The sequence below is a fragment of the Salvelinus alpinus genome, chromosome 13, assembly GCF_045679555.1.
Source record: "Salvelinus alpinus chromosome 13, SLU_Salpinus.1, whole genome shotgun sequence".
Taxonomy (NCBI): domain Eukaryota; kingdom Metazoa; phylum Chordata; class Actinopteri; order Salmoniformes; family Salmonidae; genus Salvelinus; species Salvelinus alpinus.
Window position 1 is genome coordinate 774711 of NC_092098.1, and position 17321 is coordinate 792031.

The 17321-nt window shown below is 40.6% G+C and overlaps 1 protein-coding gene, 1 long non-coding RNA gene and 1 pseudogene across 2 annotated transcripts; 1 reads left to right on the forward strand and 2 right to left on the reverse strand.

The window, feature by feature from the left end:
- Positions 1-278: 278 nt before the first annotated feature.
- Positions 279-386, reverse strand: LOC139538076 (5S ribosomal RNA; annotated as a pseudogene).
- Positions 387-5676: 5290 nt separating this feature from the next.
- LOC139538003 (uncharacterized) lies at positions 5677-7874 on the reverse strand. Its single transcript, XM_071339928.1, has 4 exons — positions 7688-7874; positions 7061-7545; positions 5978-6646; positions 5677-5843 (listed from the first exon to the last, which is right to left on the reverse strand). Exons 1-4 carry the CDS (start codon positions 7756-7758, stop codon positions 5677-5679), a joined length of 1392 nt encoding a protein of 463 aa, XP_071196029.1. The 5' UTR covers positions 7759-7874.
- Positions 7875-12033: 4159 nt separating this feature from the next.
- LOC139536780 (uncharacterized) lies at positions 12034-15522 on the forward strand. Its single transcript, XR_011667391.1, has 2 exons — positions 12034-12124; positions 12999-15522. It is a non-coding gene; the product is annotated as an uncharacterized lncRNA (long non-coding RNA).
- Positions 15523-17321: the final 1799 nt, after the last annotated feature.

Genomic DNA, 17321 nt, shown 5'->3' on the forward strand with positions numbered 1-17321 from the left:
TCAGACACCAGTCCAGTTCCACTAACCAGCATTATTTCCTTTGATCAGGGTAGGGAGCACAAAGCACACAAGCTGCATTCAGTAACAATATTCTTATTTGTCTTATAAATTCAAGGCAGTTGCTCCCTGACAACAAAAGGATCAATGATCCTATTAATAGGACAGGGGAGACTAGCCCATACAAGATTAATTTAGTCAAATAAACATTCAGTATCAAATGATTACACAAGGCAGTGTTACTGATGAAATAATGCAAGAGCACATCCTAGTGGACAAAAGGCTTACAGCACCTGGTATTCCCAGGCGGTGTCCCATCCAAGTACTCACCAGGCCCGACCCTACTTAGCTTCCGAGATCGGGGTACTCAGGCTGGTATGGCCGTAAGCGAGAGAACATCTCTTGGTACACTATATAAAGTCAAAGTGAGTCTGATTAACCTGTCTAGGACTGGAAATTGCAGGGCGCCAAATTCAATCAACAGAAATCTCATAATTCAATTTTCTCAAACATACAAGTATTAGACACCATTTTAAGGAAGCCGGTAACTCCCCTTTTTCTATTGATTCTTGAAACATAGCAAGAATGAAAGGAATCAATTTATCATTGAATGCTTTATAAAACTTGCTTATTAAACCATCATTTCCAGGGGACCTATTGTCCTTATGTCACGCCCTAACCATAGAGAACCCAGAGGGTTCTCTATGGGTCATAGCGTGACTTTCTAGTGTTTGTATGGTTCCCAATTAGAGGCATCTGGTTATCGTTGCCTCTAATTGGGGATCATATTTAGGTAGCCCTTTTTCCCAACTGTGTTTGTGGGATATTGTTTTGTGTGAGTGCATTCAGCACCACGTAGTTCACGGTCGTTGTATGTTTATTGTTTTGTTTAAGTTTTCACTGCAAATAAAGATGTGGAACTCAACACACGCTCTGCCTTGGTCCGTCCATTATCACGACCATGACACCTTAATACAGTCTTATCTCAATTTCAGATAACATCACAAAAATCCCTGAAATCATTATCTATCTTCTTAGCAATGTTTGCTACATTGTCTAAGAAAATATCCATATTGGAAGTTGGCTGGGCTGATGTATACAGATTCTGATAAAACTGGGCAACATGCTGAGAGATTTCTTTTGGATTTTTATTGGGAGTATCATTAATTTACATATGGAAGTCTTTTCCCATGCCCTTTTTTCTAAATTATAGAAATATTTTGTATTTTTCTCTCCCTCTTCCATCCATTTTCGTCTTGATCTTACAAACGCTCCCCGGGCCTTTTCCTCGTAGATACAGTCTAACTGCATTTGCAATGATGATAGCTCCAGTAATTCCTGATTAGTTAGTTCACTGTTTTTAGTATAATCCATTATTCCCTTTATGATGTCATATTCTTTCTCTCTTGGCACGAGCAATTTCTTTCCCCATTGAAATAGCCAAAAGCCTTAATCAAATTTCATTAGCTCCCAGTAACTTCCAAACGTATTCATAACACAGGCACAATTCCAGTATTTATCATTAATTCCTGCTACTTCCTTCTTAAATACTTAATTCATACTTAATTTTACTTCATACATCATTCTCTAGTAAAGTCTTGTTCATTTTCCAGTAACCTTTGCTAACTTTTTGTTGTTGACAAACCATGCATATTTATCTTTATTGAGATCCCTTTGTGGTCTGTTAAAATCGATGGTTCAATCGAGACTGTATCAACCTTGTCAGCCATATCTTCAGATATCAGCCAGAAATCAATTTCGGGATTGTATAGATAAATCTTTGGTACTCCATGTAAACATAATTTTATCTGGGTTCTTATGTCTCCAAATATCTAGAACACCTAACCTTAAGGAATATATGTCTATCTCACAAACAGAATTGCTATCCTTAGGAGGCCATCTATGTCACGTCCTGACCTTAGTTCCTTTTTTATGTCTCTATTTTGGTTTGGTCTATGCGTGAGTTGGGGTGGGCATTCTATGTTTTGTTTTATGTTTTGTATTTCTGTGTTTGGCCTGGTATGGTTCCCAATCAGAGGCAGCTGTCTATCGTTGTCTCTGATTGAGAACCATACTTAGGTAGCCTGTTCCCACCTGTGTTGGTGAGTAGTTGTTTTGTGTTGTGTCACCTGATAGGACTGTTTCGATTTTTGTTGTTTCACTATTGTTATTTTGTATTTCAGTGTTCAGTTGTAATAGATTTAACATGGACACATACCACGCTGCAGCTTGGTCCGATCTTTCATATTCCTCGTCCGAAGAAGACGACGATCGTTACAATCTATCTAGATTATCATGTAAAACTGTATTAAAATCTCCACCCCATATTACTTTTGCCAATGAAAATGTAGACATAATTTTACTTATTTTCCTCTCAATGTCTCTAAATAAAATACAGTTACTTGACATTGGAAGCATAAGTTTTTACAACAATGAATTGAACATGGTTGACATCTACAAATGGTATAATCCATCTCCCTGTATTATCTGCTTCATGACTCAATATATGACCCTTAAAGTTGCCTTTTAAAATAGCGACACCTGCTGACCGATTAGTACCAAATATCATTCCCCCATTGACACTTCCAAAACGCAGTATCTGTGGAACAGGCATGAGTTTCTTGAATGAAATAAGTCGGCACTCTTACCCTTACAATACAAAAATTAAGATTTCCTTTTCAAAATATTACAGATTCCCCTGGCATTAATAGAAAAAACAGAAATGAACATTTACTATCACAGTGACTATATGAAGAATATTAAACTTGTATACGTTCACATGAATCAGGGTCTCACAAAAAGAAAAGTTCTTACTAGTTGCAAATATAAACAGTCCTTTGCACCACGCAAGTGGTTGACCTAAATTATATATATATTTTTATACAATTGCAAATAACATTGTACCATAGATTGGTAAAAATGAATAACCATCTAGCTAACATTAAGTGTCAGTGTGAATTTCCCTGCCATAAAAAAATATATATAAATAAAATAAGTTTGGCTCACACAAACAATGCTCATTCCTCAAGAAATATAAAATTTTATCAGATGCAAATAAAACTCAGTCCTGCACACCACACTTGATAAGTCCAGCAGTCAACAATCTAGGCGTCAGCGTGAATTTCCCTTCCATTAACAAAAGCCTTAGCTCCCGCAAAGTATGTACTTTTCCCTTCCTTCCTTGCTCTCTCAATTATCGGCCACAGACGATTCCGAGCTTCTGCAAATGTCCTTCACTCTTGCTTTGATGTTCTCGTCAGATTTTTCTGCTATTCCATAAATTCGAAGATTCCATCTTCGACTATACCGGTCATTCTCGTTTACCTTTGACTCCATTTCAGTCAGTTTCTTCCCCTGCTTTGCAACCTGAATGTTCAATGTTGCGTTCTGCTGCTTCAGAGTTTTTACTTCCTCAGCACTGAAATCAATCAATTTCTTCAGGTTAACGATACTGATAGTGTTCTTTTACACCAAATTCGTGATGTCATCTGCGCTCTCTTTGATTTTAGTCGTGAGGATGCGGACGATGTTGTACTGTAGCTGGCTCATTGATGGATCACTTCTCAGCTTCTTTGGAAGTTGCTCCTTGGTTGGGGTATTCGGGTATGAATCGTGTAACAGTATAACTTTAGACCATCCCCTCGCCCCGACACGGGCGCGAACCAGGGACCCTCTGCACACATCAACAACAGCCACCCACGAAGCGTCGTTACCCATCGCTCCACAAAAGCCGCGGCCCTTGCAGAGCAAGGGGCAACACTACTTCTAGGTTTCAGAGCAAGTGACGTAACTGATTGAAACGCTATTAGCGCGTACCCGCTAACTAGCTAGCCATTTCACATCCGTTGCATTCACCCCCCTTTTTTACACTGCAAGCATATGAGTGAGTTTCAACAATGCCTCTTTTCTCCTTGGAAGTTTCAACATCCATTATCTCAGCAACAGTTTGGTCATGTCCTGATTACATGCTACTAGCTATGAAGACGTTAGCAGGCTAACTTAACTACACACGCTGACACTTTTCGATAGCTAGCTTGTTCGTTGGAAATCGTCAAAAATATATTTCAATGGTTTGATTAATTACAACATTTTTCAAAATAGCTACATTGTATGGTTAGATATCATTTTTTGTGAAAAAAAACTAATTGCAACTGCAGTCTAAAACTATCAACTTTGTGAGAAAACCCTAAAATTGTTCCTCAGCTAGAAATGTTACACCCTCTCATGTCGCCATCTTGAGCGCAACCGGGCACTTTTGTAAAATAGATGTTTAATGTCAATGTGACTCCCTGTTTAAATAAAAGTTAAATACAATTTTAAAAAACATCAACACAAACACAGGATATGGGGTACACATGGTATTACATACTAGGCCCTACTGCACCTGCATTCCAGCACCATTTCAGCATCTGGAATTGACTCAACATGTTTGAGGTGGGGGATCAATACATGTGGGGGAAGAGGTGGCTGTTGAATGTATGATTCTGATATGTACAGGTAAGTTCATTGTGTGTGTGTGTGGGGGGGGGGGGGGGGGGGCGTCCATGTTTGTGTACTCTGAGGTGTGTTTGAATATGAATGAGCAGCAGTGTTGTGATGTGTCCTATCCCATCCTTGCAGAGTGATCTTCCTTGGCCTCATCACATGTCTCAGTGGCTCCTCCTTAGGAGGGAGGGGGACACCACCACGGGACAGACCCCACAGTCATCGCTAGAGATCAAATTTCAGACTCCCTCCAAAACCACTGAACCCCTCAACACACCGAAAGAGATTACGGTGCACACCCTTAGAGGGAGCCGGAACAGGATAACTCCCTCCAAACTCACAAAGACACAGAGGAGGAGGAACTATCCAACACCCAGGGAGAGAGAACGAGTGACCTCAGTCGAACACAGTCAGAAAGAGGAGGTGGAAGAGGCGTTAGATAGAGGAGGAGGTTACCCCAGAGGCCATTCCTCCTGTTCATGTGAGCAAGAAAGAGCAGAAGGCTTCTGATCAATCAATCAATCAAGGCGAGGGAGAGGTCATAGTGATTCATACCCACAGAGAGAAAGACAACCCACACAACCTCTTGGTTGAGATGAACCACACAGAGGTAGAGGCAGAGGGCCTTCAGGGCTAGCCAGTCAGCCTGCCTGCTTTGATCCTCAAGTCAATTGTATTTAAATTCATGTTCATTAAAGATTTTTATTCAAGAATTGAAAAGCCCCATTTACTTAATGATCATTTTTCACTGTCTTCAACCCTCAAGAACCAGTGTCTGGGTCACCCTTTTACTGAGCAAACACAACTTGCATATCGTCATAGACTAGGCCGAAACGTTAATCTTTTAACCTTGCTTGAATAAAATAATGCATTTTTATAGTGAGCAAGAGTTGCGCTTTTTCCTTTTCTATGATGATTCATGTTTTTGGTTGCAACTCAAATTAGTTGAGCCCCCTTCGTTTTTTTGTTGTCAAATAAGATATATATTTTTAAATGTACTAAGTAAATTATTAAAAGCATTAAAATTGGGATGTTTCCCAGGTATTTACACAACCTACACTTGCTAACTGAAAGTTTATAGAAAAGTTCTGAAATTAAGTAGCACACAGAAGAAAAGCAGAATTGAGTCCAATTATAATGCGAATAATTTAATGTTCTATGGTTCAATCCCATTTCTGAATGTCTGATGAAAAATTAATATTGTTCCTCCTCTTCCTTGTGGCAGGCGCAGCAGCACACTGCCCTCCAAAGACTGCAAAAAAATCGCCGGACTGCCCCTTTCCTTGCTCTGCATGGAACATCCAGTGTCACATCCTTGGTGACGTGTGGGGTGACATCTGGGATGACCACAGCAACATCCTCTGGAAAGGGAGAAAAGAGGGACAGAATGTAAATAAATGCAAACCGTAGGTTCTAAACACTGGCCAGTTGAAAGGTTCTACTAAGATGTCATGACAAACGGCACCTGTCAGAGTGCTCTCTAAGTGTTACTCACCTGCTTGGATGTTAGCTGGCAGAGGGGCGAAGACGGCCATCGTGAGAGTCCTTTCTTCAGGTGTGACGTCAACTACCTCCAAGAGGGAAGAGATGGGCTCTGCCTCTGTGTAAGTGGTGATGTCCAAAACATTCAGGTGGGAAGAAGCCTGGTCTGCCACTGTGTTAGGGGTGATGTCTTTAACCTCCAGGTGGGAAGATGCCGGGTCTGCCTCTATGTTAGGGGTGATGTCCACAACCTCCAGGTGGGAAGAGATGGGCTCTGCCTCTGTGTAAGTGGTGATGTCCAAAACATTCAGGTGGGAAGATGCCTGGTCTGGCATTGTATTAGCAGTGATGTCCACAACCTCCAGGTGGGAAGAAGCCTGGTCTGCCTCTGTGTTAGCGGTGATGTCCACAACCTCCAGGTGGGAAGAAGCCTGGTCTGCCTCTGTGTTAGGGGTGATGTCCACAACCTCCAGGTTGTAAGTGGTGATGTCCAAAACATTCAGGTGGGAAGAAGCCTGGTCTGCCACTGTGTTAGGGGTGATGTCCACAACCTCCAGGTGGGAAGATGCCGGGTCTGCCTCGATGTTAGGGGTGATGTCCACAACCTCCAGGTGGCAAGAAGCCTGGTCTGCCTCTGTATTAGCAGTGATGTCCCCAACCTCAAGGTGGGAAGAAGCCGGGTCTGCCTCTGTGTTAGGGGTGATGTCCACAACCTCCAGGTTGTAAGTGGTGATGTCCAAAACATTCAGGTGGGAAGAAGCCTGGTCTGCCACTGTGTTAGGGGTGATGTCTTTAACCTCCAGGTGGGAAGATGCCGGGTCTGCCTCTGTATTAGCGGTGATGTCCACAACCTCCAGGTGGGAAGAAGCCTGGTCTGCCTCTGTGTTAGGGTTGATTACCACAACCTCCAGGTGGGAAGAAGCCTGGTCTGCCTCTATGTTAGGGGTGATGTCCACAACGTCCAGGTGGGAGGAAGCTGGGTCTGCGTCTGTGTTATGGGTGACAACCACAATCCTGATGAGTTCTAATACTACAAGTCACCAAGATGTCATCAGAACAGGCATCTGTCAGAGTGCTCTCTATCATTGCTACTCACCTGCTTGGATGTCAGCTGGTAGTGTGGTGGAGACGGCCACCACGAGGACAGGGGGGACTGGTAGGGTGGCTGCAGGGGGCTGGAAGCAGCTCTGCACCTCGTCCGCCACAAAGGCACAGACAGAGCTCATATAAAAAGGGCTCTGGAGGTCATCCGTGGAGAAGAACTGACTGATTCTCCCGAGGATCGACCGCACAGAGTCAAAAGCAGCAGCCCGGGAGAAAGGGATGTGAGGGGAAGGGTCCTTTAACATGCAGGAGAGCTTCTCCACTACGGCCGCCACCATGCCCACGGCCATCCCGCTTATAAGGATTGGGTGCTCTGAATGGCCTTCCTCTGGCTGAAGCCACAGGGCCAGGAGGAGCCTGGGCACCACCTCCACCACCACCTGAGATGGGCTGAGCAGGTTGCTACGGGGCTCATTGGACTGCTCGCCCAGAATGCTCCTCACAGCTCTCTCCACGATGCTGTGGACCTTAGGATCGCTGAAATCAACAAAAAGGAGAAGACAAAGCTAAACGATGTGCAATGTTCTCACATAGAACACTGTCTTAGTCTGTTTCTGCGTAGTTACAGATGTGTAGATAAATGGATCAAGTCATATGCAGGGCAGTACATGGAACTCACATGTCAGCTGGCGAGGTGGGGTGCATGGAGCGGCGGAGCTTGCAGAAAGCCTCGTGCTCTATGTCCATCATTTTTAGGCAAGTGTTTACTTCCCAGGCCTGCAGTATGAAACAGGAAGTCCCATTAGTGTAATTTCACAACAGATCTATCCTGCTGTGCTAACTAGTTGTTGAAAGGCTAGTAAAGAGCTCACTAACTTGTAGTATGTCTCTAACTCTCATTCTCTTACCAGCCGAGCGAAGTCGTTTCCCTCCTCCAGGGTTTCCTTCCACACCCTTCAAATAAAACACAGAGCAATTCAACTATCCTGGCTCCTGATTTTTCTGTTGTTTATTTTACCCACACCTCCTGGAGTGCTGCTGGTGGCAGGGAATGGCAGTGAAGGTGAGTGCTGACGTGGTACTCACCTCTCCCTAAGGGATTTTTTGCCCTGAGACACCAGCCAGTTGCTCATGTGCTCCGTGGTGACATGGGGCGGGACCTGGCCTTGACTCTGGAGCAGCAGATAGTGGACCTTGAGCTTCTTCTGCAAGATGAGGTAAGGTGTGAGACCGTGCCACGAAATACCATATCATGTGCTTTCAGAAGGGCCTCTCGCAACATTTCACAACTGCTCATGCCTGACAATTTGCAAGTGATATTAAGAACTCTTATGAGCAACTTCTCTAAACTGTCTTGAAATACAACTCTCTTTCTGTTGTTTATGTTTTTGTGGGATGAATCTTACCTGTTTATTGTAATATGTTTCCTCCCAGCAGGCCTGCAGAGTCTGAAAATAAAGGCTGCTTCTACAGAATTCCTTTGAAGATAATGAAAATAATTATGCTTTGTTATGCACATTATGCACAGGCATTTACAGTCTGTTACAATTAATTTCTCCTAAGATTACCTTTGTGGGACCATAAGTGAACTCCGGAATGCACCAAACCCTATCCATGTTGAGATGGGGAATAAATGCAGCGCTATAGATATACGGGATGCTCTAGAGATAACAGGAATGACTCAAAGTCGCGAATGATCAATGACTGTGGAGTCGTCCAATATGCTGCACTTAGAATTGAGTTGTAGGCGATGTTTGGCGCAAAATAGAATGTTTACATTCTATTGCCATGGAGAAATGGAATGTGTAGAACCTGTATAATTGGGTATGCTTCTATGTCTTTATTTCGTGAAAGATTAAGCTCTTTATTATGTCATAATGTGTATATGAGGACGTAGGAGCCCGTCCCAATTCATGAAGCGATTATCCAGGTGCATGTTGCTTAGACCTACTAATCCAACCTTGGTTTACAAGTTAAATACATAGATTTGTATAGGCATATATAAACAATCGACCACATCCATTTAAAACAATGATTGTCAATTGAAAATGTGGTTGTGTTATCCTGTTGTGCGCCTTGAATGTCAGTTCCCTTAAGCACATTATTCCAATATTTCCGAGCTCTGAATTGACACAATGAACACTTTTGCAAAGATATTCGGTTAAAAATAAGAGTATAAATGACAATAAACGTATGACTTGGATTGTATGCATAATGTGTAGTAAACAATATCGCTCAGCGTGGGAACTTTGGTGTTTGGAAAGTATCCGTTATAAGACTCCATGGCACGTTGTCTTGTTGGTAATAGTACAAATGCATGACAGTCCGCATTGTAATGGACTAACAGGTGTTTTTCATTTTTTTCTCTCACATTAAACAGACATTTGAGAACGGAATTGCTTACAGTTGTACCTATGATGCACAGACACACTAAAGCTGTACAGTGTAATTTGAATAGTCAGTTTCAATTATTTGCAGATGTATTCCCTATTATTTACAAATCGAAAGATGTAACATTTGAAATGAATGTGGCAGAACAGTTTAGCATAGAGTTCCTGTGGGAGTCTTCTCCTTCAGTCTTTTTGCCTCCTAGGCCTCGTTTCTCATTACATGGGATTTCCCCAGTGCCAACTCCACATGAGATGGCCGCTGTCTACTGTCATGTGATGCTGAATGACAGATATTGCTCTGCCGATATCGCTGCTGTCCACGGTCCTGAAATATACAATCTTGGCTATTTGCATATGTACGACCGTCCAAACTTGACCCCCCCACACATACACACATATTAATGCTAATCTCTCACACACCTTTGAACATTGCACAACCTGCAACAAGACACTGAAAGAGCATTTTATGTTTGTGTTTGAATAAAGAGCCGAAGAATGAAATCAATGTGTGGATGTTGATTGGACAATGTTTATGTGCTTTGCAGAAGCGATTTTTTTGCATTCCCTGTAGCGTGTATTTTACTGGAGCATGATCAGATTGCTTTGTTTATTCCAGAATGAAGATTTGGTCTGAGAAACTATGCCAATTATAGCATGATAGCTATTTTCTTTTAAATAAGGCAATGTTTATATGACCCCCTTTCAAAGAGTCGCTCATTTATCACTTTCTTGCAGATATACAGTGCCTTCAGAAAGTGTTCATACCCCTTAACTTATTCCTCATTTTGTTTTCTTACAGCCTGAATTCCAAATGGATTCAATTCTAGTTTTTTTTATCATCTCACCCAGCTACAGACAATACCCCATAATGACAAAGTGAAAACATGTTAACATTTTTTTCCCAAATGTATTGAAAATGAAATACAGAAATATCTCATTTACATAAGTATTCACAATACATGTTAGAATCACCTTTGGCAGCGATTAAAGCTGTGAGTCTTTCTGGGTAAGTCTCCAAGAGCTTTGCACCCCTGGATTGTACCATATTTGCAATATCACACCAACACACCTACTCATTTAAGGGTTTTAATTTATTTTTACAATTGTTTACATTTTAGAATAATAGTGAACACATCAAAACTATGAAATAGCACAGTTGGAATCATGTAGTAAGCAAAAAGTGTTAAACAAATCAAAATATATTTGAGATTTTAGATTTGAGATTCTTCGAAGTAGCCATCCTTTTCCTTGATGACCGCTTTGCACTCTTGGCATTCTCTTAAACCTTTTTCGGAATGCATTTCAATTAACAGGTGTACCTTCTTAAAAGTTAATTTGTGGAATTTCTTTCCTTATTAAAGCGTTTGAGCCAATAGGTTGTGTTGTGACAAGGTAGAGATGGTTTACAGACGATATTCCTATTTGGTAAAAGACCAAGTCCATATAATGCCAAGAACAGCTGAAATAAGCAAAGAGAACCAACAGTCCATCATTACTTAAGACATGAAGGTCAGTCAATACGGAAAATTTCAAGAACTTTGAACGTTTCTTCTAGTGCAGTTGCAAAAACCATGAAGCGCTAGGATGAAACTGGCTCTCATGAGGAAGACCCAGAGTTACCTCTGCTGCAGAGGATAAGTTCAGTAGAGTTAACTGCACCTCAGATTGGAGCCCAAATAAATGCTTCACAGAGTTCAAGAAACACACACATCTCAACATGCACTGTTCAGAGGAGACTGCGTGAATCAGGCCTTCATGGTCGAATTGCTCCATTGAAACCACTACTAAAGGACGGACACCAATAATAAGAAGAGACTTGCTTGCGCCAAGAAACACAAGCAATAGACCTTAGACTGGTGTAAATCTGTCCTTTGGTTTGATGAGTCCAAATTTGACATTTTTGGCTTTCAATGTGTGTGTAAAGAATCCAGGGTGTTTAGTTGGGTCTACTCTTCATTATAAAACTATTTGTTGAATGGTTTAAAATCCGTCAGAAGCTGCTTTCAATTCATGGTAGCTCTGAATAAGTCTTGACGGAGACAGAGCTTGTTTTGCCAAGGAAAGTGAAAAGAACTGAGGGAAAGTAAAATGGAAAATACATGGAAAGGAACATGGAAGAACCTCAAAGAACATTGCATTTTCAAGATCATGTAACATCAAACATAACATCAAAATGCATCTTATATTCCTGCCCTTACAGAAAAACCACATGATTTCAACTAACATTTTATGTGAAATCATGTGAAAACATGTTTTGGAACACAACGTGATCACGTTTTCACATGTGTAGTTTAATGTAATCACATGTTATCACATTATCTTCACATAAGATTACATGAAAACATGTTTTTTGAACACTTCCCATGTTCACATGTGAAATTCATGTGGTTTTTGCATAAACGCCCTGCAGTTCCACACTCAAGGTTCTTAATAATGCTTTAAAATGCACATGTACAATTGTGCATGTGTAATGGGTTTAAGACAAAGTTACTAAAAACAGACACCCATTTATTATCCCCCCCAATTTGTTTATGTATTTGTCTTAATTAATCTAAATTGTATTTTCTACATACTTTAGCGTTAGCAGTCCATCAGGCCAATAGATGGCGCTGTTGCACTGTTGTAGCAGGAGAAACAGCAAGTTCTGGCCAAGCGCTCACCATTCTGCAGAATAAGGATCAGAACTTTACAGAGGTAAACTGTGTCTATTCTTTTTACTATTACAGGTATGTAACAGAACTTCCAAACGTTCAAATATATTCACAATATGTAAAAACATGCTATTTAACAACTTTGTCAAGATATTATCACGTTAGGAAAGGTTTTGTTTTGGCTTTGTGTCGAACTGAGTGAGAGGCACGTGATTTACATTAAGTGAGAGTAAATGTTAGCTAAATGCTAGCTGAGGTAAAAAACGATTTACGAGTCACAGAGACTATTTTTACTGAGTAGCTTACTTGTACTGGATTTTGTCTAGGAGATTTTTTATAAAGATTTGTTAGGGATTTCTGAGTTCGCTTTACATGTTATTGGTTTTGTGTAAAATTGTGCTCACTAGCTGGTAAACTGGCCGAGCACGCTCAGTCTGGTGGACTTTTAGTGCATACAGTGAGAGAGACGATTTTCTGGAGGTGCCACTATCTTAAAGCTGAATGTATTGTTGTCAGTTTTCTATAGAGGTAGCGGTATATAGAAAAACATTCAGTTATTTATGTTTTCATATATAGGTGTTTCTATTGTATGAATGTGAAATACAATGTGGTTTTCATGTGAAACCATACACTAAGACAGGGTTATTTGTGGAACATTTTTTAATTCTGCTTTAGGTAAAGTGCATTTATGTTGTGTAATTTAAAGTGTGCACTTTTTTGATGTGAATATTTTCAAAGTACTAACAAGAAAATAGACAATTGAACAAGAGAAAAAAAAACTTCTCCATATAAAGAAAGAGGCAGAACTTTGCAGACGTAAACTTGTGTCTGTTCTTTTTACTATTGCAGGCCACCTCAGCTACACATGCACTCTGTCTGCACACGCATCGATGCATGCACATACACATGGACAAACACACACTAATGTTCTCTCTCTTGTGTTAGTCAGCAGTTCATCATGGCCCTGTCATTCGCCTCCTTCACCAAAGCTCTGTCAGGGACCTACATGAAGAGTGCCATCACTCAGAGAGACACTTTGACCTGTCCAGCTCTCTCATCGGACTCATAGACGGCAGCTTTGAGATGGGTATCAACAATAACATTGAGTTGCTTGAGAATTCATGTATTTAAAACGAGATACAGACTACAGTATGATCCATTTTTTGTTGTGGTTCAATCAGAGTCTGCTCTCAATACTGTCCAGTTTTATAGTTGTTCCTATTAATTGATTGACTGGCTTTGTCCATAACTCTACTGTCAAACCCCTAACATTGCTATGTTGTTGCAGCCTAGTATCCAAACTGATATGCCATTTTTATTTTTTTATTTTTTTAAACAGCGTTTATAATTTGCGATTCCTGGCTACTGTAGTGTTGTGGTTTCTTGCAGGTAACCTGCTGTTCCTGGCTGTGGTCAGCCATTTTGGGGCGAAGCTGCACCGGCCCAGGCTCATTGCTATGGGCTGTTTCCTCATGGCTGTAGGATCCTTCCTCACAGGCCTGCCACACTTCTTCATGGGACGGTAAAACAACTGAAATACTGGTTAAACTTGTACTTGTAGAGATACTCCAATGCGGAGGGTAGTTTTACTCTAGAAATAAAGAAATGTATCTAGTTGTTGATTAATCTCAGTTAACTTAGAACTAAAGTCTTGCGTAATTGGTCAGCTGCTTGATTATGTTTTGGGGCCATACATGTTAAGAGAAGGGATTAAGAGATGCTATAACTATGACGTGGTAAGGTTGGACCCAGGTGCAGAGAAGAGTCCAGAAGATGAAGCAGTGGTTCCAAACAGTGTCTCCACTCCTCAAGGGCCCACTTAACTGCCAAGAGCTCCTGGTTGCCTATGTGGTAGTTGCCTTCCGCTGGTCGAGAACCGCTTGGAGAGAAAGGCGCATGGGTGCAGTTTCTTGTCCTCCTCGTTCGCTGTGAAAGGACCGCCCCAGCTCCGGTGTCCGAGGACTCCACCTCTACCACAAAGGGACGAGTAGGATCAGGATGAACGAGGAAGGGTCCGGAGGTGAAACGTCCCTTGAGCTCTATGAATGCCCTGTCAGCCTCGGGATTCCAGCAAAAACCTACTTGAGTGAGGTGGGACAGGGCTGTATGTGTTCCGGAAGGGTTTTTGGGGAAGATCAGGATGTCGTCGAGGTAAACAAAGATGAACCGATTCAACATTTCCCTAAGAGTGTCATTGATCAATGCCTGAAAGACTGCTGGTGAGTTAGAGATTCCGAAAGTCATGACTAGATACTCAGTGACCACTAGGGGTGTTAAAGGCAGTTTTCCACTCATCTCCCTGATTCTCACCAGATTTTAATCGTTGCGGAGGTCCAGTTTGGTGAAGAATTGGGCTCCTAGGGCCAACTCCAAGTTTGGGTCAGAGACAGAGAGACAAGGGATGCGTTTAGACAGGCAGCCCAATTATGATATTTGTTCCACTAATTGGTCTTTTGAACAATCACATTAGATATTTTCGCATCAGCTCTTTTTCAGAGCATATCTGATTGGTCAAAATACACATTACAAAAAAAAATGACTGAATTGGGCTGCCTGTCTCAACGAAGCCATAGAAACCTGGACATGCTCCAACTGAAATGTTCCCTCTTGTCAGTACTGATGTTGAATGGCATTAAATACACTTTTTTTGTTCTCTCCCATCCCCTGTAGGTTTGTTGAACATGAGTAGAAATGAAACTCCAGCACACTGTTAGCACTAAAGACGTGTGAGTATAACTTTTCCAGGTGAGTTGAACCTGCCTGTGGGTGCGGTGGGGATATTCCTGGGAGGTCTACTGATGAAGAGGTATAAGCTTGGCGTTGTGTCTGCAGCCCAGCTGTCTTTCGTCACCTCCTTCATGGCCTACCTCCTCCTCCCTCTGCAGTCTGGCACTAAGTGTGCCATATTGTTTAAACTCATTTATAAAGTGAAAAAAGTTAGGTTTTGAATTAGACCATTTGCATTTGTGAATATGAAATGTACCTATTATTATTAGCAGATGAATTAAATGTATATCATTATTTACGTTAGAATTTCTGAAATAAATCATTATATTTTGTAAGAAAATTCTGTATGTCAATCCAAAACATTCTGCTATAAATACAGGTAAAAAACAAATGCAAAATGGTCTCCTTCTCCATTCCACAGAAATCAGTTATATTCAATATTCAGCTTGTGTCACGCCCTGACCATAGAGAGCCCTCGGGGTTCTCTATGGTGTTTTAGGTCAGGGCGTGACTAGGGAAGTTTCTAGGTATTATATTTCTATGTTGGTGTGTGTGTATGGTTCCCAATTGGAGGCAGCTGATAATCGTTACCTCTAATTGGGGATCATACTTATTAGTGTGTCCTTTTTCCCACCTGCGATGTGGGATATTGTTTTGTGTGAGTGCCTATGTGCGCTACGTGGTTCACGATCGTTATATCTTTGTTGTTATTGGAAGTTTCACTATTATTAAAATGTGGAACTCTACTCACGCTGCGCCTTGATCTAATTATTCATACGACGGTCGTGACAGCTTGAATCTTTCCAAAACATGTTTCACAGGATAAATTCTATGTATAACATTTTAAATTTAACTTTCTTTACTTTGTTACTGACACAATATTTGTTAGCAATTTTCCATGCTTTCCCCCATTGTATATCACCATAGATATCTGACCAAAATAAACTTGCTGAGGGAATTGTAGTATCACAAACAATATTCCCAATCTGTTTATTACTACATTTATCTTTGATGTTAATATTGACAATTAATATATTTTCATGTAAATCTATGTTACTTACATCAACCACAGAGGAATTTAAAAGAGACAACCCCCCTTGGAATCGCATCAAAAACAATTGCATATTCTTTCGGGGGTTATTGGAATTTTAAACTTATCAAGAAATTCCCCATATGAGAGTAGATATCCATCCTTATTCAGTAACTGACCAACCAAAATAATTTTATTCTCAAACCAGTTGTGAAAAAAAAGACTTATTTTTAAATCGTATATCTTTGTTACATAAAAAGTATCTGTGAGGGGGAAAATTGTGTTTATAGGCTAACATCCAAGCTAAAATTGCCTGCTTATGGAATTTTGCCAACTTTACTGGGATTTTATCAATATCAAAATTACATCGAAGCAAAAATTCTAAACCACCAACAGAGTCAAATAAATACTTAGGGAAGACATTCCAAATAATGTTCTGGTTCTTAACATACTTCAGAATCCAATTTATTTTCAAAGTATTTAGAGTATTGAAATCTAAAACTATATGATGCAAGCCTTGTTTCAATCTCTTAGCAAATACAAGGGCAAATAATTTCCCATCATTATTCAACAGGCTAATGGGTCTCCAGTTGTCTATATAAAGAGTATCCTTATTAGGTTTGGGAATCAAAGTAATTACACCTTGCTTTAAGGAAGCCGGTAACTCCCCTTTTTCTATTGATTCTTGAAACATAGCAAGAATGAAAGGAATCAATTTATCATTGAATGCTTTATAAAACTCGCTTATTAAACCATAATTTCCAGGGGACCTATTGTCCTTATGTCACGCCCTAACCATAGAGAGCTCTCTGGGTTCTCTATGGGTCATAGCGTGACTAGGGGGTTTCTAGTGTTTGTATGGTTCCCAATTAGAGGCATCTGGTTATCGTTGCCTCTAATTGGGGATCATATTTAGGTATCCCTTTTTCCCACCTGTGTTTGTGGGATATTGTTTTGTGTGAGTGCGTTCAGCACCACGTAGTTCACGGTCGTTGTATGTTTATTGTTTTGTTTAAGTTTTCACTGCAAATAAAGATGTGGAACTCAACACACGCTGCGCCTTGGTCCGTCCATTATCACGACCATGACACCTTAAGGCTTTTAATACAGTCTTTTATCTCAATTTCAGATAACTCATCATCACAAAAATCCCTGAAATCATTATCTATCTTCTTAGCAATGTTTGCTACATTGTCTAAGAAAAGATCCATATTGGAAGTTGGCTGGGCTGATGTATACAGATTCTGATAAAACTGGGCAACATGCTGAGAGATTTCTTTTGGATTTTTATTGGGAGTATCATTAATTTACATATGGAAGCCCTTTTTTCTAAATTATAGAAATATTTTGTATTTTTCTCTCCCTCTTCCATCCATTTTCGTCTTGATCTTACAAACGCTCCCCGGGCCTTTTCCTCGTAGATACAGTCTAACTGCATTTGCAATGATGATAGCTCCAGTAATTCCTGATTAGTTAGTTCACTGTTTTTAGTATAATCCATTATTCCCTTTATGA

Bases quoted from the DNA above. Each gene is read 5' to 3' on its own strand.
- LOC139538003 (XM_071339928.1), bottom strand. From the start codon at position 7,758: ATGATGGACATAGAGCACGAGGCTTTCTGCAAGCTCCGCCGCTCCATG. The intron at 7,546-7,687 runs GTGAGTTCCATG...TGTTGATTTCAG, and splicing joins CCCACCTCGCCAGCTGACAT to CGATCCTAAGGTCCACAGCA. The intron at 5,844-5,977 runs GTGAGTAACACT...CTCCCTTTCCAG, and splicing joins GCCAGCTAACATCCAAGCAG to AGGATGTTGCTGTGGTCATC.